Source organism: Anas acuta, chromosome Z, assembly GCF_963932015.1.
Source record: "Anas acuta chromosome Z, bAnaAcu1.1, whole genome shotgun sequence".
In the NCBI taxonomy this organism is placed as follows: Eukaryota; Metazoa; Chordata; class Aves; order Anseriformes; family Anatidae; genus Anas; species Anas acuta.
This window is the reverse complement of record NC_089017.1, coordinates 70,481,006-70,501,429: the sequence shown is the minus strand read 5'-3', so window position 1 is coordinate 70,501,429 and position 20,424 is coordinate 70,481,006. Positions and strand designations below refer to the sequence as shown.

The following is a 20,424-nucleotide window of genomic DNA, read 5'->3' as shown; positions in this document are numbered from 1 at the left end:
CTAGTCATGGCAAATCAAGTTGTTCAGCCTTTCTGGAATTAAGTGAATAATCCTTGGGATTTGTTTCGAGACCTGGATTTTTCTAATGTCTTTGTATTTAAAACAAGTACTGCAAAAAAAGATTTGTCACTTTAATGACAACCTTTATGTTGACAGGTGATGAAGGTGGTAAATTCTTCTAATGACCATGTAATTAGTATTGGAGCCAGTTTCAATACTGAAGCAGATTCTCACTTAGTGTGTGTGCAGAATAAGCATGGCCACTATCATACACAAGCAAACAGCGCTACTGAACATCCTAGGAAAGGTAAGCTGTCTAGCGTGGCTTGTGAGGAGCAATCACAGAGCAGAAATCGCAGAACCATAGAATGGGTTGGAAGGGACCTTAAAGATCACATAGTCCCAACCCCCCTGCCATGGGCAGGGACCCTTCCCACCAGACCAGGTTGCCCAAAGCCCCATCCTGCCTGGACTTGAGCACCCCCAAGGATGGGGCATCCACAGCTTCTCTGGGCAGCCTGTGCCAGGGCCTCACCACCCTCTGAGTAAAGAATTTCATGGTGCAGATAAAATGTATGTTCACTGACTCATGCTGCAAGGAAAGTATGTATTCCCAGTAGCTTATTTAGACAAAAAATTCAGGCATTCAAGTAGCAGAGTAAGTGCAAAATAAAATATTGCTATTTGGTTTCAGCTGTTAGTTACTTTTTAGAAATGATATGTTAAGTGAAGATTCAAATTTTTTTCTGCTTGTTTTTAGATTTTTTTATCATAGCTTGCGTTTTTAGGCATGATTTTTTTTTACATCTTTCAAAATCCAAATTTAATATTAGTGTGAACTGTGCAATATGTTTACAGACTAAACAGCCTGAGTAACTGAGTGTATGGAAGTACAGTATGAGTGAATCACTCTATACAGCACCTAGCAAACTGATGAAACCACGTGTAGTGAAGAGTGTAGAGGTACCTTTTGAGGTTTTGCAAACAGTATGTTTACATTGCATAGCAGTGTATCCAGGCTGATTATTTGTGCTTCTCAAGCACAAATTAGTTGCATGGGAATTCCATGTTGGTAAGGCTTTACTCTTGCCATCTCTGGCATGAATTACAAATACTGTTTTGTGCTTCATTAAGCGTATCTATTAAGCGTGCTTTTGTTTGAAGTGCTGTGCTTGGGTTGACTGAGCCCAAAAACACCATAAAACACCACAGCACAACACTGTACCAGTGACTGTCTCCCCTTTGTATATTGAGCTTTGCCAGCTTGCCTCTTACCTATCTGCCAGTATCTTATAAGAATACTTTATGCACTCATAATGTAGCTTAACAAAGGTTTTTTGCCAAGGTCCAGTGTTTTGTACCAGCCTGTGACTAAGTGATTGCTAGTAATACCTTTCTTTGTTTGCTCTCTTAAAACAACAACAACAACAAAAGTAAATTAAATGTTGGTAATGACAAACTTCAGAGATATGTAGCGATATTTACTTTTTTCTACTTTTTCTAGTTACAGGTGCAAGTTTTGTAGTGTTTAATGGAGCCTTAAAGACATCTTCAGGATTTCTAGCTAAATCCAGTATAGTTGAAGGTAGGAATTTTGTCCTACGTGTTTTTTTCTTTTTTTTTTCTTTTTTTCCAGAGGATCCTAAGGGGGGGAAGGGGGGAAGGGAGAGGGGAAAAGAAGGCAGTTTTATGCAAGATCTTTATTCCACAGTAAGTAAAGCTTTTTCAGGACTTGCAACTTGTAGAAAACCTCTTACAAACAAGTCATGCTCTATAAAAACACATGCTAGTTCATCTGTTGGTTTTATTACATATCTCAGTTATATCTCTCTTCACTTTAGCCAATATATGAATTTCCTTTATGGCTGTGTGTATCTAGAACTATTTTCATTGATGTACTGATGAAATGCATGTATTGACACACAGATGCGAGCTACTTGTATTAGTCTATTGGTCTTTGCTCTGTTGACTAGAAAAGCTTTAATTACTACTTCTGTCATGTGGCATTTGATGCTGTTGTTGGGTATAGTGTCCAATTAGGATTTGACATCTGTTTATTAGGGAGCTGAGGGAGAGAGGGCTGGTCTCATCAGAAATTAAGCTAAGACTCTACTTTAAAGCTATGCTACTCTTTCTGTAGATAAATGATAATCTTAACTGATTTTCTTTTAGATGGACTAATGGTACAAATAACACCGGAAACGATGGAAAGCCTACGCCAGGCATTAAGAAACAAGAAGGACTTTAAAATAACTTGTGGCAAAGTGGATGCAGAAGGCCTAAAGGAATATGTAGATATTTGCTGGGTAGAAAATGAAGAAAAAACAAACAAAGGGTAAATGTATTACCAAAACAAAGCATCTTACAGAATTCTCTTGTTCACTGCTTGAAAATATCCACCTTCTATTTCTTGAAATAAATCTAAGGTATTTTTATTCAAAGGAAGTGTTCTACTAAAAGCTGTAAGGGAGTAGGACAGTAAAGTACCTGCTAGCCTCTAGATGTCACTAGCAGAACAGCTTAGCTTGTGTTCATCGAAATTAATACTGTTTTCAATGTTCAGAAATTTGACAGGAAGTGTGTGTGTGAACCTTTGAAAGTCCTCTATCGAATCAGTTATCAATTTAAGGATGCAGTTAATCTCTTTATATCTCGGGGAGGTGAGGTGGCTTGTGAGCACACAGTACTGCTCTTTGCCACTCACTGCTTTGAATGCCAGCGTTTAGTGAAACAAAGTAAGGTGCAAGACATCCTTACTTAATGTGTTTTGAATGGTTGTTTATACATCTTCAAACTTCAATTGTACACTGCTAACTCAAAAACTTGCTTTGTGTTAACAGAGTTATTTCTCAGGCCCTGGGCTTGAATTAGTATGCCTTTTTCTGTGGTTTCATTGACCAATTAAAGCAGAAAGGTGCCTTACCTAAGATGGTTTATAGTTTCTTAAACACATAAGATGAGGCTTTTATCGAGTAAGTGTTGTTTGTTCCCTATGTAGGATAATTTTTCTGTAGCTTCTATGTTGATGTGATGCAAATCCTGTATTATGTTTTGTCATAGAGCTGTTTAAAAAGCCTTTAAGGATAACTAAACATGATTTGGTAGATTGGAAAAAGTTGTATGAAATAAAATGTTTTTTGTAATTATTAACAACGCTATTATCTTCCACAGAATTCTAAGTCCAGTAGATGGAAAAGCACTGGAAGGAACTCAGAGTGAAAAAGCACCACACAGCAGAGACTTCGAAAGAGAAGGAAAAGTTCTAAAGTGCACTGAAGTTAGTAAACTACATTGTACTTCAGCCTTTTTACTACCACTTAAAGTATTGTAGTGTTAAAGAAAGGGGTATTAAATGTTACTATTAAAGAATCTAACTTACCTGCTATATAGCCATACTGATTTGCAAACTGTTCTCTATGATTCCTTGATAAGCTTACATACTTTGTTATCTTCCTCTGAAAAGGAGTACATTGTAAAAGTCTATTATCATTGCTAATTAATGTCTGGATTAATGTATAATCCAGATATACCTATGGTCACTTAAGTATTATGACTGAACATGAAGTGTTAAAATAATATGACAGCAAACAAGCATTGGTATTTATAGCTCACTTTGTTCTGCCTACTCATTTTCTTACTTTTGTCATATAACCAGGCTATTGTCTGTCCTTATCCTTTCTGTGATTTCAGGTGTACTATTTTCTAAAGGACCATGAACTATCCAGTCCTGTTCCTCTTCAGTTTGCTAAAGAGATTGCGATTGCCTGCAGCGCTGCTCTTTGCCCACACCTTAAAACCTTGAAAAATAATGGGATGAATAAGATAGGCCTAAGAGTTTCTGTTGACTCAGATATGGTAATCTTTCAACTTTTATTGCAGACACTCCATTTCAACTGAAATCTTTCTTGTGAAGACCTTGGATCTCTTTCTGAATGGTTCTATTTTTTTTTTTGTCCTACCCCAGATCCAGACTGAGGATGAAATTTCATTTAGAAGCTGACTTAATGGCTAGTGGTTCATGAAAGGAATAGCCTCATTGTCTTTTCTGCCCCATTCCCTAGTAGCTGCTTGCTATAAGTTATCAGTTCTTCTCTGGTTCTGACTCTCTCTGGCACTCATTTGCCTCCAGGGTGAGTCAGTTTAGAGAGTTACAGAGTTAATTTTCTGATGCTTTTCTTTAAGTATGTAGTTTTCTGCTGCATTAGCTCCCAACTCAGGAAAAGATATTTGGTCCAATATTTCTACAGCAGAAAAGGACAGGTTTGTCTAGTTCTGTTCAGTATGGATGTCCCTCAAAAGCCTGCATAACTCCAGTATTGAAATAAACATCTTTTAATCTGAAGGTCTTATTCTCTGTTACACTTCCTTATCTATTTTGAGGGAAGCTGTAAATGTACTCCTTAAATTCTAATTTTCAGCAATCTATTTTGAAATTTATCTATTAGTAACTGATCCTGGAATAAAATCAGATAATTTTTGGACAAAAGTCTGAAGCAGTCCGGGATGCTGAGGATTTGTGGCCTGGTAAACCTAGGTAGAATGTTGCATGTTCCTCTGGCAAACCTAATAGTTTGTGATCAACCTGAAAACCTACCCAGTTCCCAGTGTTTCAATGTTACTTTATGTCACTTCATGCTAGGTGAACTACTGTTTTACCAATTTACTACGCATTTGTGTCATCTTATTAGTTGCAAAAAATATTAAAATAGATGTGTTCTTATTCTAGGTTGAGTACTTGGCAGGATCCGGAGGTCAACTTCTTCCACAGTACTATCTGAATGAATTGGACAGTGCTCTGATTCCTGTGATCCATGGTGGGATGTCAGATCCTACAAGTTTACCATTGAAAATGGAATTAGTATTTTTCATTATAGAACATCTGTTTTGATGAGGCCAGTTACTGGCGAGATACTGATTTGCTAGCTCTGAATACCAAAGTTGTGATGCGTCAAACACTAAAAATGATAACAGTTTTTAAGACTGGTTTTGTTTTAATGGATTTTCATTAATGGATTTTCAAACTGTTTAAGAAAAAAAGCACCAACTCTCAAACTCTTGCTGGTTACTTTATGACAAAAGAATTGTAATTTGTAATGTTTCCTAAACTTCTGAAGTTTCACACTTAATACAGTTGATGAAGAGGGCAGTCTTTGTTACCTCTTTACACAATTGTAGCGTTTACTTTGTGTAGTGTAACTTTAAGCCATATTATCTTGCCTCTTAACCTCAGATAAGTATTAGAGAAATTGCTGTGGTTAGGTCTAATCTCAGTCTGAAGCATGTACTTTCCATGTGCATATGAGCTAAACACTGAAGTATACTTAGCTGGCACAAAACTGTTTTCTTGCCATTTGAGATTCAAATATGTGATCTGTAGCTGACTGCAAGCTTCATGTGTCAGTGCAAATACAAGTGCACACTTTTTGACACTCGTCTGTGATCAGCACAAGGAAGAATTTTGCAGGTATGTTTATGAAGACTTTGTAGTTGAAGTCCTGAATTACTAGGATATTATGCTGGTGCTTCAGGAACATATGCTTCTGAATTCCTTTTTATAGAAAACTGATTTCATTCTGGTATTTATAAGGACTTATCTAACTTAAATGGATGCTATTTTTATAAATACTGATACTTTTTTCCTTTACTCTGTGTTCAGAAGTCCTGATGCAATTTGGCCTTTCAAGGATTAATAAAAAGCCAGATTACCTTTGCAGTAATCTACATGTAGCAATAAGTAAGACAAGGTTTCTGCAATACTTTTTCTGCTTCCATTTACTGCTTTTGTCACCTCTTGGTAGCCACCTTTATTTTCAGGGACAATAAATGTATTGTGTGAATTTTCATGACCAGATCGCTTTAGTATACCTGCGGTTCTTGTATAGGATGTATTTTTGATATTGGGTCATTAAAATCTATTTATGTACTTGTGATGCATGTGATTTGTACCAAGGTTCAGTGAACCAAGGTTTGATAACTGTCACAACTGTTTACCAGGAACAGAACCAAAACAAAATCTGTCCAAGGTCTGTATTGTTTTCAGTAAAAATGTTGGTACCGTTTTATGCGACTATTAGAACTTTGATGCCTTCTTGATGCTCATAGGGGATATTTCATGTTTTTGTATCAAAAACAGTTTGTAACTTTAACCTAATCAGCTCTGCTGTTAACCGTGCTTTAAAAGGCAAGTTTTTGGAAGGTTTCAGGCTTCATCAAGATCTTGCTGTGGAGGATACTGGGGATACTTTCGAGCTGATTCTTCAGAGGAGCTGACTCTGGAGAAGAGCTGAAGACCACAGGAGGAGCACTTGGGTGCAAGCAAAGCCACGCATGGACAGTGAAAGAAACAGCAGTGTAGACACACAGTTACCGGCTATTTAAATAAACACAGCCCTCTTACTCATGTGAAGCCTCGTCTTTCTTCCCCCTCAGGGGGGCTCCAGGACCCTTCACCCTCCTCAAGCCCTGTGCTGTGGCCGCCCTCCCGCCCCCCTGCAGCCGGGGCAGCCTCCGCCTCTGTCGGGGCGGGCCCGGGCGAGGCGATGGCGGCGGCGCTGGGTGCTGGAGGCTGGGGCGAGGCGGCGGTGGAGCATTTCCAGCGGGGCGGGCGGCTGGCGCACCGCGACGGGGCCGGGGTCCGCTGGTGGCATGCGGCCAACAGTAGGCTGAAAGCCCGGCAGGCCGCCAGCAGTGAGTGCCGGGGCGGGTGGCGGAGATGGCGGAGGGCAAGGAGGAGAGGAGAGGAGGGATGGCGCCTGGGTTTGCTCAGCCCACAGGGCGGGCATCATGGCGGCACGATGCTGCCTCTTGAGGGGAGCGGGGGACAGGCGCTGGGCTCTGCTCGCTGGGGACAGCGACAGGACCCGAGGGGACGGCAGTCCCGTCTGTGGATAACACACATCTGTTTTTAAACATCAGAAAATAAAAACATCGCCTTCAAGCTGGCTGTGCTTTGGGCACCTCCCCATCCAGCAGCAGCCGAAGTGCTGGGGGACGAGTGCTTGTGGCAGCTTTGTCAGGGATATTCGGCAAATTTTGCCCCTCTTCTAGAAGCAGTTAGGGTTCCCAAGCAGTTTTGGCCTCGTATATCCTCTTCTACATCTTTTCAGGATGGTTTGAAATTAGGTACTGCTCCAACACACACAGTAATATGTACTGGATTCAACAGGACAATTTATTTACTACTTTTTTTTTTTCCTTTTTTTTTTTTTGGTTCCAGGTAATAACATATATCAGGTTATTCATGAGCACTACGTTGTAGTGAATTTTAACCAATGTGAACATCAAAATACATGTGATGCTTTTGATTTGCTTTTTATCAGCAATACAATTATCACCATCTTTTTTTTTTTTTTTTTTTTGCACTATTTCCATCTAAGTAACCGTTTCTATTGAATTCACTGCAAAGCTGTTGGCACTGTCCAAGCTCTCAGATACCTCTCACAATAGGAAGCTGTTATCAAAAGCTTTCAGCTTTCCTAAGATTTCCACTCATTTGTGTTGAGCTTCAGCTACCATTTTCTTGAAGTTCTGGCTTAAGTGAGTTCGCCAGCCTGGGGAGTGAAACAAAAGGAATCTGACAGTGTCTCTGTCAGCATTAAAATCTTCTGGAGACTTTTCTTTAAGAAGCTCCAAAACTTTATTTTAAGTGAAAAAGATCTGAAATTTAGCAAGAGTGGATCTGCGTTTGGGATATTAATTTTGCCATTCACTTGGCTAAATGTGCATTCAAAAATCAATTTGCACTTGCTTGTAGATTTCTAAAGTGCCTACAGACTGAACTACCCCAAAAATTCTCTGTTGCTTCACACAGAGCAACTCATAGTCACTGAGCTTTGTGGGGAGAGCGTGCACAGTCTTCCCAATAGTTGTGATTCTGAAGCAGACACTGGAGCTGTTGGATTTGCTTTCTCTTACAGCAGTCATCTTTTAATAACAGGTGAGGCTCACATGATAGAAGCAGATGTCCTTCTCCGTGGTGGCAAGGGAGACCCCATCATGGCTCATCCGCCTGAAACAGACAGTGACATCACGTTGCAGGAATGGCTGGATGTGATTGTCAACACAGATAAAGGCATCAAGTTGGATTTTAAGAGGTATTTCAAGACAAAAACATTTGTATATACTACATATACATATATATTTGTATATGTATATCATTCTTACTTCTTAACAATTAACAGTTTTACAGGTAGTGCTATCTTTTGGTGATCGTAAACCAAACCATTTCTGATTGTGCAATTTAGAGTTATTCCTTCCTTACTGAACAGTAACTGTAGTGAATCATAGTCAGAATTACTGAATGCGTTTCAAGAGTAAAAGCTTTAAAGTGTTTTTAATCACAAATGATGATTTCATGTTCAGTCAGCTTCTTTCCGAGTTGCCACTGAGCAAAATTCTCCCATTGGGAAAATTGACTTGGTAGTGCCTACCTGGAAAACTCCCACCAGTTTTCTACTTGAGCAAATAAATTAGGAAAGACGGCCTCTCGGCTGGAAGTCAGCGCGGCTGCCAGGCTGCAGATGGGGCTGAGCACGCTGGGTCTCTCTCTGCCCAGCAGCATGCATGTCACTCCTGCTGTTCTCCAGGTTTCTCAGTGGTGTTCTCTACTCTGGAAGGGGAATGAACGTGTCAAGGCTGTTTAAGGAGCTTCTGAACAGCTTGTTGAAAAGCTAGCTTTGTTCCAGGCTTGCTGAAGGTCATATTGATTAAAAAATAAATAAATAAAAGTCATCTCCCATCAGCATATATATCTTTCTTTCCAGAACTCTTTTTATTTTTTTATTTATTTTAAAGGAGAGGACTTCTGTTCCCTCATCAGCTCCAATATTAACAGTCTGTTGGGAATTTCTCAATTCATGAATGAAATTCATTCTTTTGAATGTCTGATCTCTCACCATGCATGATGCAATTTTTGAGTATGATTTGTAATACAGTAAAGCTTTATTACTGTCAGTATGGTAAGTTGCATGTATATTGAAGTAAATTCAATTTCTTTGATCTATCTTCTCAATTTCAGCTTTCAATTTTAACCGTGCTGTTTCCTTAGCTTTATTGGAAAATGCACCTGAAAAGCTCATAGAATTGCTTGGAAAAGTTTGAAATTGTATTCAAAGTGAGCTGTGATTTTCAGACATAATCTCTGCAATTCCTGTCTTCAGCTTTGTCTGATTCTCAGTGTACATCAGTTTTTGCAGCAGATGGAGAATCCAGCCGCGCTTTTAAAGGAGCCTTGGTATGTTATAGACACACAAAAATTGCTAGGTAGCTATAAAATTTGTACCTGTTGTTCTGTGTAATGTAATCACAGTTTTAATGTAAAAGTTCATGAGAATACAGAAATTGGGGGCAGACTTTTATTGTTACAGAGTCTCTAAAAGTCTGCTTAGACAGGAAAGACAAATGTTAAGAGAAGTAGAGAGGTTTTCATTTTTTTTTCAGTTCAGTCTTAATTATTCCTGAAATTAATTTAAAAACTGTTGCCTCATTTTTTCTATAAGGAATTTCTGTCCAAGTCCAATGATTTTTTAAAAGCTTTAAAAATTATATTGCACGATAAAAGTCTGATTGTACAAAAGCATTTAAAAAATACAAGCACACAGTGCACATACATTCAAATGAGTGACATAGAAGTTGATGTTCATTTGGATAATATTTCTTTGGGTACCATTGCTGAAGTTTTGAAGGTTATTCCAGTGGTGCTTAAAAAGAAATATTTTCTGTATTTCTACTCTGTGAGCTTGATTAATCACATAATCACATTTCCTGTTCGAATTAATGTATTCTGCAACAGGACTTCAGAGTCACATTTCAAAAATGCCAGAATCATCTAAAGTGGAGTCAACAATACATTTTAATTTGTTCAGATTTATTCAGGGCTGTTGGTTCTTTTTTGTGTGTTTGTCTTGTTTTCGAGAGATGCTGCTTTGTTTGTTTGTTTCTCTTTACACTGTAATGTAATTTACAGCAAAAATGAAGGCAGTTTGCTGATTTGGAGAATCACCTGCATATTAGTTCTGAGAACATGTGAAGTGTTCTGGCTTCATAAGATGTGAAAAATACTTAAACCAATAATGTTAATTCAAGCCATTACTAGCTTTTCTCTGGGAAAAAAAAAAAAAAAGAGCCAGTGGAGCCAGTACTTAATAACTGAAAGTGCTGGGTGGAATTCCTGACAATATGCAGTTTTCTCAACAACACAGAAGTTAAAATGTACAAAATGACTTTTCACAGTAACTAACACAGGCAGCTCAGGGTACACAGCTGGCTGCCGTTCTCATGTCTGGCTGAACATCCTGACATGATTCATCTGACCTCATCCTGAGCTGGGTTTGGGAATAGCTTGTTCCAGAACCAACCTTACAAAATGGTGAGAAGGACTCGCAGGAGAAAACACGGGTCCTTGCTATTAATAAGGAAAGCACGACTCTGATCATTACAATTTCAAATTCCTAAATGTTATGTAGAATGTTCATTAATTTGCTGAGTGAGAAAAATTATCTGTTTTCTTGGCATTCAGTCTCTTTCCCATTATTCTACATTTATTATTATTCTACATTTCTTTTTTTTTTTTTCCTACAAAACTTCTGAAAGTTTTGTTAGGATGGGGAAAGGCTATGGTTTGCTTTCTAGCTATGCTCTTTATTTTGATTTAAGAGAGTAACAAATGTTGTATGACTTACAACATTTTGTTAAATGCTTACAGGAGGTTTCTACATTGGTTGCTCAAGTGACGACGTCGCATACTTAATAATTATCTATAGGATGCGCATCTGATGTGCAGACTTCATGCAGCCGCTGGTATGCCACACTTCTGAGCTATGGGAGTAACCACTACCAGGGTTAAAATGTTCAGATGAGTGCCCTTTCACCCTGTTAGTTGCCCAAAATGCTCAGTTTTTGTCTTTTTATTGTCCTAATACAGGTGCATTGTCTTGCACAGATGTGAAGGTAATTTTTTTCTGTCAGCAGGATTTGAAATAGCTGTTTGTCAACAAAAAATGTCAAAATTTTAAGCGAGGTTGAGAGAGACTACTTTCAGCCTTCAGGTAGTGTATAAGCCTCAGGAACATCCTCGGATAGAAGAAATAAATTTAGATTTATGACAGCACTTGTGGCTTTCAGGTATTGTCAGCCCAGTTGTCTAATCTGATTACAAATGTTAGCCAGAGCCTGCTGTGGCTTCCTTTACTAAAGTCCTTACCAAGCACCCAATAAAGTCCAAGTCTTACAAAGCCTGATGTTAGAAGAGCCATGAAGTACGAGCCATGAAGCAGTTCATTTTGGGCAGTCACCCTGTGGTAGAAAGGCTCCTCAGCACCTGCTCAGATGCTGCCTGGGTTACGTGGGGAGTTTTCATCAACTTCCCCACCTGTACACGCATGGTGCCTTTCCCTTCCTCGGTCTGGTAAGGCGTCTCACCTCATCTGCATGTCGCTGGCACAGTCTAGATGCCGTACAGCCTTCCCTGGAGCTTCTCGAGCGTGTGAAACCGCAGTTGAGGCGACCTGTTTGGCTCAACGCAGACATCCTGCCAGGACCGAACGGGAGCAGCAGCGCCGTGGATGCGAAAGGATTCCTTGACACAGTCACTTCGGTTTTCCCAGACGTAACCTTGTCGCTGGGGTGGACGACTGGGTGGCACCCTGACCAGCAAAATAAAGGTAAAGGTAGAAGATTTAATTCATACACGCTATAGCCTACTCCCTCCAAATTAATTTCATAGTTGATTCAAAATAAATCGAATGCCATCTTGTCAGTTTGAAAACAGTGTGAATATAAGAATTGTTTTCTTTCTTGATCTATATTTGATAGTGTGTTGCATAGCTATTAGTTCTCTCTTTGAGTTGCAATGGAACTGTGTGAAAATCCAGTGTTTCTGTTAAAATAAGCAGTACTTTGTTCTTCTCATTCTCATGTACTGCACAATCTCTTGGGGACAAAGTGCCTGAGTTCTGTTTCAGGTGGTCTGCTCCCTGAATCGTGGCGGGATCGGAATGGTAAGCAGAACTCTGGCACAGTTCCTAAGGAAAAACTGATTAGCTGGAAGTTTTAAAACCTATGATTTTGCTCTTCCATTAGACAACTGAAATCAAATTGCTGGTCAGCATTGTTTTCAGCATTTCTATTGAAGAATTGAATTTGTGCTATAGATTTTCCAAGTTATTGATGTTAATAATTTCTGGAAATCTCAGTTTTGTGAATCTAATTGCAGTTTGTTATTGTTAATCCCTAACTAAAGTTTAAATCTGGAACGTGTAAACATTACTTTAGGATCTTTTCTACAGGCATCCTCTCACAGTTCTCAGAGCTGCTTTGTTGGGATTTTTTACTCCAGGGCCCATGCATTTGTGTGCAATGACACAGTTCCCAGCAGTATCATCTGGGACTACAGTGACAAAATTATACACCATTCCCAATTGCTTATTATTTATTAGCAAGATTTAGAATTTTGTTATGATTGTGTTGTATGTTATAGAGGGTTTTTTTTGGCTTGTATTTTCTCCAAAGTATTATCAGTCAAGTAAGAAGTTGTTGGAAATGCGCATAGGAAATATTGTACTGAGTAATCTTTTTTTAATAAATGTAACTTTATGTTGTTCATTCAAAACTTCAGTTTATGATGATGCTAATTATGGATGTACTGTAAGACAAAAGAGAAACAACTTATTTGAATGCTTACAACTGCAAGTTACTGTTTGCCCAACAAAACCTTTATTTAAAATTTTGTGCTTTTGTAGGCTTTGCAGTACCTACATTGCAGTAGAGTAATTGAGCAACAAATGATTAACTGATGTTACTGCAGCTAAGATTTTCATAGCCTTTAGAAGTAAGAGGAAAGTTAAACAGCATTTTATCTCCAGTGCTTGTAAAAATCTCAGCAGCAAGCACTGCAAGTGTTTTAGATTGCTTCTTTTCTAGCATTTAGTGTTTTTTGTTTGTTTGTTGTTGGTTTTTGTTTGTTTGTTTGTTTTTGTTTTCTTTGTAATGTTTCTGGTTTTTTTAGGGCCACAGTCATGTTAAAACTAGTACATACTGAAGTCAGTGGCAACGCATTTTTAGAGAAAGAGTAACGATACAGTTTCCTGGACATTAAAAATGTTACATTCTGTACCTTTATCCAAAATAACACTGCAGTTAATGTAAATAAGTTTCTTTTTCCATGTTAGTATTGAGATACTGACATTTTTTATTTATAATCATTTAGTGATTTCTTTTTTGATTTATCTGATTTTCACAAAACCAGTGTTTGCTTTTGTTCTGTCTTGCAAGCTTACCGTTCTATAAATCATCATGTCTTTATTTTAAATGGCCTTTTTTGTAGGCTATGACTGGACGATGGTGAAAGAAATGGCTCACATATGCAGTACACTTTCCCAGCCTGTTACCTTCCCTGTAAGAGCAGCATTAGTACGACAGTCAATGTCTGAGCTTTGTTGGTTAATACAACAGTCAGACAGGTAAGTTTGAGGGACTTGCTTCAATTTTATCAGTCCTTATTATAAAGGTACATATTTGTTATATTAAGTACAGTGCATCTATATGTACATGCTTATCCCAATTAAATTGAAAATATTTTCTTTTAGCTTATTCCTTTAGTTTCTTAACTCCATCAGTTCTTCAGTTGTTTTATCACAGATGACTAGTCAGTATTCACTTCAAAAGCCTCTTTTAAAATTACTTTTTATAGTTAATGAATCATTTATAGGATTAATTGGATTTATAAGTAATCCAATTCCATTACATGCATTTCATAAGACTAATGTAGTTACATAGACCAAGCAGTTTGATGTTGCAATTTAGAATTAATGAGGTTTAATACTGACATTTTGTATATTCCTTGCATTAGGTTACTTATATACTATATAATAATGGCCATAAAAGCATCAAAGGTGATTTTTGAGCTGGAATTTGTTTGTTAACCTTGGTAGGAAGCTGGGCATCACCCAGCTCTACCCCAGCAGGACTGGAAAGAGAAGCATAAGGGCAAAAGTGAGAAAACTCATCAGCTAAGTTAAAGACAGTTTTCTAGGTCTAGAGGGACAAAATAAAGCAAAACCAAGAAAAACAAGCAATGCAAAAGCAATTGGTCCCCACAAACCCAGCCAGTGCCTTATCAACAGCAACCCTGGCAAAATTCCCTCCACTCCCACAAGTTTTTACTGCTGTGCATGATGTTGTGTAATGAACACTGTTTTGATCACAATTCCAAAACTTATCCCATACTGATCTACTATGAAGAAAATTAATTCTGTCCCAGCCAAAACCAGTGCTACAGAAGTTAGGAAGTTTGCTGCAAACTTGTTTGGATTAGGTACTTGAAATATATTAAGTAGTTTCCAAACACCAAGTTATATTTCCTTTTAAAAACTCTTCTTATAAGCCCATAACAATTTCATAGCCAACATGTATTTGCCTATTATAGAAGAAGAATAAAATCTGCTTTTTACACACTGCCATTTACTATTTTTTTTCACCTACTCTGCTTACCTACACTTCAATAAAGTTGTTCCTTAAGCACTAAACAAGGTCAAAGCACAAACCAGAGAATTTAATACAAATAGTTTCCTGAAAAATTTCTAAGTAATTAGTGAAAATAAGGCAGAAAAATTAAGTGTTCGTGTTAACAGTGGAGAATTGAGAGAGAAATGTTGATTATTGTAAACTGAGAAATTAATTTCTTTGTGCCATTCTCAAATATTTCTTCAGTGTATAAAAGCATAATTCCCACTGAAATAGCAGGATTTTCTCTTCACCTCATCCTTAAATTCTCAATTTTTTAGTGGCATTAGAAGTCAGAAATTCCTGAGCTGGCTTTGCTGACATACAGCTACACTCTTGATTTACCTCTGTTTTAAATTAATACAGTTTTAGTAAAGGGAAAAAAAAAAGAAAAAAAAAAAGTTTGTTATGTGGATATTATGGACAGAAATGTTTTTATTTTTTTATATATATATTTTTAAAGTTATAATAAAGTCTGTGCAATTAATGAGAAAAGCATGCATGATATGATATGGAAGATACATCCAGTTAATCAGATGTCATCACTACGCATCACATATGTGAGAAAATGCCACCACACTGATATCACCAATTATTAAGATTGCCTCCTGTTTGCTGTTATAATGCTCTGTAACTATTGCTCTGTAGCTCTGTAACTATTTATTATTTTATCAAACATAATGTTTAGCTGAAATTTCTTTGCTGGATATCTGCCATGCATTGTTTATTTTATTCCTTGAAAATTCCTTGAACAGTTCATACAAGAACCAGGCTCAGTATAAATTGTGTTGGGTAATGGACAACTGTCCATCTTTAAAAATTTGCAGTCCTCCTCCTTGGGAAGTTCTAACAAATTTAGTTGTAGTTGCAAGAACTTAAATTTTACTAGAACCAAACTGTGCGATTTTCTTCATCTCTAAGGAAAAAAAAATGTGGCCTTTGCAAATTGTCATTCACATTCATCAAATAGAGGTTTATTTAGAGGCTTGCAATCATGTTCTTATGCTATCCTGTCTGTGGTAAGCATTCTGTAGGGTCCCTGTGCAAACTAGTTTGAGCATGTGTTGGAGCATGCCCGTTTTTGAAGTAACATTTTCAAGAATTGATTTTCCTGGTAATTGTAAGTCATTGTGGTAATAAGACGAGTATAGAGACCATCAGCACAGTTCCTTGTAGCACAAATGCAGGGTGGGGGAAGATGATTTTCCTGGATGTGAATGGGTAGAGAGGACAGGGATGTTTAATTCGGGTAGTTCATAAATTTTTGTTGCTTAACTATGAAATCTAAAGGAGATAATTTTTTGGTATGTAGTTTCATTGCTAAAATTAAGATACCATAGACCTGACTATTTTTAAAAGCATATTAGTGCAATGTCTTTCTGTCTTACATCCTTTAAATTACTCTCTATTTTCTCTCTCTCTCTCTCTTTTTTTTTTTTATAGGTACAGCCTCACCATTTGGACAGGGAAAGAAGATGTGTATTCTGTAGAAGATTTGCTTTACATCCGAAAAAACTTTGATAAAAGTAGGGTTTACTATGACATCTTAGAACCACAAAATTCTGAATTCAAAAAAGCCATAGGAATAGAATGCTAACTGCGAAGCCCATGAGCTGAGACCTTGTAATACTTCGCCTCTTTAAACGTGAAAACTTCTCGTTCAGTGAACATACCCGTGGTTATTGAGGAAGCTTTTGTGTAACTTTCTTAAAAGTTTTCCCAAATAATGCCTCTTTGATAGGTCAGAATTGTTACTTGCTCATCATATGCATCTCCCCTCTCCTTCTAGCACTTGTTCCCTGCAAGCATATAAAGAGGAGGGTGGCCTCAGTGCGTAGCTGTGGACCATGATAATTTGCTACCAACTGCTTTTGTGTAAGCCAGTTATGGGACACTTGATGTCTACGAAAGAAAATAGTTCACACTTTATACAGGCAGACAAGAATTGAGGTTGTAGTAAGTACAGAGATACACAGTTTCTGAAAACTTTTTATTTTGTAGCTCAACCTGATACACTCCATTTTTACTGCTATCATAATAGACAATTTTCTCAGTCCTAGTGAATCGAAGATTCTGATTGCTGGGTGTGGGATGCGTGATGCTACATGTCCCGGGCAGATAAAATAGTTATTTTTCCTGAATTAAAACAAATCAAGTTCATTGAAGTGTGGCAGTCATACATTTCATGGCTTTCCTCCATGCATTCCAAGCCATCAGCAGCATGCACTGTGTCCCTGGACTGTGAAAAGCTGGAGTTGTAGCTGTAGCTGAAAGAGGCACTGGGGCAGAGAGAGATGGTGAAATGAACTGTAATTCTGACCTGTACTTAAAGCACATGGATGGATTGCAGTGAAGTATGTATCAGCTACAGTATTAAAAAGACCTACAGTGGTTTATAAGATCGAGAAGTGCTGATTGTTCTTTCAAGAGTCTTAAACTAAATTTTAAGTGTAAGAGTAGCTATGTAAAATGCTCTGTTGTAGTCTTTTTGAAAGCCAGAGGCTTTAAGAGTAAAATAGCTGTACAGTAATTGGTGCTTACCACAAAAATTGTACATTTCTGTGACTGTACAGTTATTTTCTACATTCCCCTGTACTGGACGTCTTTTTGACTCACAGAATGCAATTTCAAAAATTTTCGGAAGTTAAACTTTCCCTTCAGAAAAAATAAACTCATTGCAACCTTCTTTGTCATCTGCAGGGAAAGGCCTAATTTAAGCATTTTTTTGCCTCTCTTCTGTCTGCATTTATTAAAATGAATGGCAGCAACCACCAAAAGGTCAACTTTGTCAGTGTGATTCCTTTTAATGAATTGGGAGAAAAGATGTATTGTTTAGTTAACTATGCCAACATGAGCAGGTTTGAACAGATTTATCTTCTCTGTTCTTTGTAGCATCTGTTTCTATTGGCTTTGTGGGCACACTTTGCTATTGCACTGGAAGAAGAGTCATTAACTATTTCCTTCTTTGCCATAACTATGGAGAATATTTTAAGTACTTTAAGGACCATTTTCTAATCAGATCATTTTGACCAACCCAGGTTTCAGGAGCTATTACCTGAACAGGCATGAAAACAGATCTGATCATGTAGGGACACTCTTGGATAATGACCTTTTCACCTTACTCCTTTCCAGGGAGAACAGGACGTTTGACTGACCAAAGGTCCCATTAACCAAAGTTCTGGATGTTGCTTTGAGTCTATAGTACATACAGCAAGCTAGTATGAAAAAGTATAGTTCAGGTTTTTTAATACCCGAAGTATTAGGAGTTGTTAAAACTGATTAAACTATTAAGTAATAAAACATTATCAGCAATTGCCAGAAGTACTTTTAAGGATACAGGCATCGTAGAAGAAATATCACTGGCTAATATATGTGGATATGAATAAACAGAGATAGTCAGATGCAATTAAATGAAGACACAGTCTGATTACCAGAAAAATCAATTAAGGTAACAAGACGTGTGAAAGTAGATTAAACGAAGTGCTGGAGTGAGTTCTATGAAGCGTTCTTGCAGTGACAGAGGGATTTGACAATATTCTGAAGTTGATTATTTTGTATGGGTTATCCTTTAAATCTGAATTTCTCTCTGTTTTCTTTTTTTACCCATGTATCTCTGTTAGTTTCCTGCAAAAGGGCTTGGGTCCTGGTCTGACTTGCATAAAAATAAATTAATTTGACTTTGTTTCTCTGTTTTCATGCTGTAATATCTCCTTGTAATACCAGATGTGTTAACTGTGGGGCTAGAAGTAAGACAGTAAAGATGAGATGAAAGCCAGTTGTTTATTCTGTTGGAAACAGGTATCTGTGAAAGTTCTGTGTTGCTCTAGCTGTTGATGTCTCCTTTTTTTTCTCCTGCAAATGATCTATTCCTTGTCCTTAAAACTTTCTGTAGGAGTTTTGCCTTCTGCTTGTGGATTTTTTTTTTTCTCCAGCAGTGTTACTTTGTTATCTTTCAGCCAAGTTTTTAGACATACTTGTCATTGTTACATAACAAACCCGGTTGTCTTTAATGGATTAGGTATTGTTCTGGATATCCAGGTGAGTTAATTGATTAATAAAACGTTTGAAATTTACTTCAGATGTAGCTCAAGTCATATATTTTTCTGCGAATTTGATGGAACTTACTAAACAGATAATATAATGTCACAGAAGAGAGGTGGCATCATTAATCCTCCATAACTACTCAATGAAATTCAGAAGCAATGTGTGCAATGACTAAACCAAAACAGAAGCCAGTTTTCTGAGGTTTGTGTTTTTCAAATGTACTGTGAATTCAAAGAAAAATCTTTAAAAACAGTTGAATTATTCAGTTTTGGTCTACTCTGACTGAAAACAAACAAGCACAAAAAGCAACTGTCTTTTTCTTCAAGATAGATTAAAACCTTTTACTTTTTATTTATCAGTCGGCTGTCTGTGATTAAGCCATTTGCTAATGTTATCTCAAATTTATTTTGCATTTAACTTTCCATGAAAGCCTATTTAATGTTATTGACCTCAAGCACTTGTGATGGAGACAGAAGAATTTGATTCCAGCACCTGGTGCATGTAATCTTTTGTCTATCAGTAGGGATTGTGCAATAGCTGCAGGAAAGTATGTGAAACTTCTGAGTCCCCTTGTGCGAATCAGAGTTTCTGGTACAGATAAGAAGACAGAGAGATTGAATTACAGAGAAAGTTTTTGTACTTCATTGAATAATTTGGCGACAAAATAGTCCGTTCCTTTCCTTCCTTTTTTTCTTTAAGCAAAACTATAGTAATAGCAGTTAGCAGTGCTGTGAAGTTCAAAATGTTTCAGCTGTTTTTCTTTTTTTTTTGTTTTTGTTTTAAAGAAACATTTTTCATAAAGTTTTGTTAATCAGAAGTTGTTTTCTACCATGAAACAATATTATACATCTTGAAATTTCAATTGAAAAGTAATATTGATAGATTTTTGATGCTGTGTTTTGATGTTTGTAGACTATTATTCTTTAGTCTGTTTGTCTTTTGTTGCGGTAATACCTGTATGTTTATGCAATGTGATTCCCTAATGCCTAGGATTATCATCTATTAGTTTGGTGTATATACTGACAGTTTTTACCAAGAGTTTTATGTACAAATCTTGTATGGATCTATGTGCAAAAATGAGGCCTCCTAAATAAAACCCAAGTCAGAGTGTTGTGTGAGTCTCCACTTCTTTGCCTCTCTTCTAGGGCTTTGCTGGTTGAGCTCCGACAGCTGTCTTTGCAGTGAAGTAAGATGGTGATACTTCTGGATGCTGTTACTCCTGACTTGTCTTTTTTCCTGCAGATCACTGTAATTATTGCATTATTACCCTTTCAGTGTGGATATATAAAGAACATACACACTGCATACTGCAGTTACTCTTAGTTGCAGTAGGACAGTAAGGGCCATGTTCCCTTCTGCCAGCTCTTCTGCAGGAGCAGTAACTTCTGGCAGCTTGGTGCAAGAGGATGCTGGGGATAATAACATCTTACCCTGCTGTAGCTAAGGGTATTCATTAAAATCCACAATAAAGAACTACCATTTTTTATCGTGCTTCCAATAAAATTTAAACTATGTTACTCTTATCTTCTGAATTTTGAACATCTGAATTTTCAAGGCAAATAAATGTGTTTTTAAATATCCTGATATTCTGGGTTTGTTCCCTTGAATTTTTCAGTGGTCCTTGTATCATCACAGCTGTTGCCTTTGACACCCAGTTGCCACTCCTGGCATTGTTGTAACATAAAAGTTGCACCTGCACATTTGTAATCTCAGTGGGGATCTGTCTGAGCAGAATTAAAAAATATTAAAAAAAAAAAAAAAAAAAAAAAAATTAAATATTTTTAACGCATTTGCTGTGTTTTTTAAATGTATGCTCTGCTCATGTCAAGTGTTTTATTTTAAAATGGACTAACTTTTTCAGAGAGAAGACTGTAAACCATG

The 20,424-nt window shown here is 37.3% G+C and overlaps 2 protein-coding genes across 6 annotated transcripts in view; both read left to right on the top strand.

The window, feature by feature from the left end:
- ZFYVE16 (zinc finger FYVE-type containing 16) overlaps positions 1-6,400 on the top strand; it is a 32,972-nt gene extending 26,572 nt beyond the window's left edge. For all 4 annotated transcript variants that reach the window (XM_068667696.1, XM_068667699.1, XM_068667697.1 and 1 more), the window contains 6 exons: positions 157-307; positions 1,505-1,585; positions 2,173-2,335; positions 3,172-3,277; positions 3,691-3,855; positions 4,727-6,400. In XM_068667696.1, the coding sequence (XP_068523797.1) occupies positions 157-307; positions 1,505-1,585; positions 2,173-2,335; positions 3,172-3,277; positions 3,691-3,855; positions 4,727-4,888 (828 nt within the window). In that variant the 3' untranslated portion in view covers positions 4,889-6,400. The remainder of the gene's footprint in view (positions 1-156; positions 308-1,504; positions 1,586-2,172; positions 2,336-3,171; positions 3,278-3,690; positions 3,856-4,726) is intronic.
- FAM151B (family with sequence similarity 151 member B) lies at positions 5,326-19,650 on the top strand. Of its 2 annotated transcripts, none has more exons than XM_068667703.1 (5): positions 5,326-5,464; positions 7,937-8,093; positions 11,443-11,660; positions 13,322-13,457; positions 15,943-19,650. In XM_068667703.1, the coding sequence occupies exons 2-5, from the start codon at positions 7,948-7,950 to the stop codon at positions 16,094-16,096; spliced, it is 654 nt and encodes a 217-aa protein (XP_068523804.1). In that variant the 5' UTR covers positions 5,326-5,464; positions 7,937-7,947; the 3' UTR covers positions 16,097-19,650. The 2 variants fall into 2 exon arrangements, with proteins under 2 accessions (XP_068523804.1, XP_068523803.1); XM_068667702.1 differs by lacking the exon at positions 5,326-5,464 and adding an exon at positions 6,503-6,687.
- The last annotated feature ends 774 nt before the right edge of the window (positions 19,651-20,424 follow it).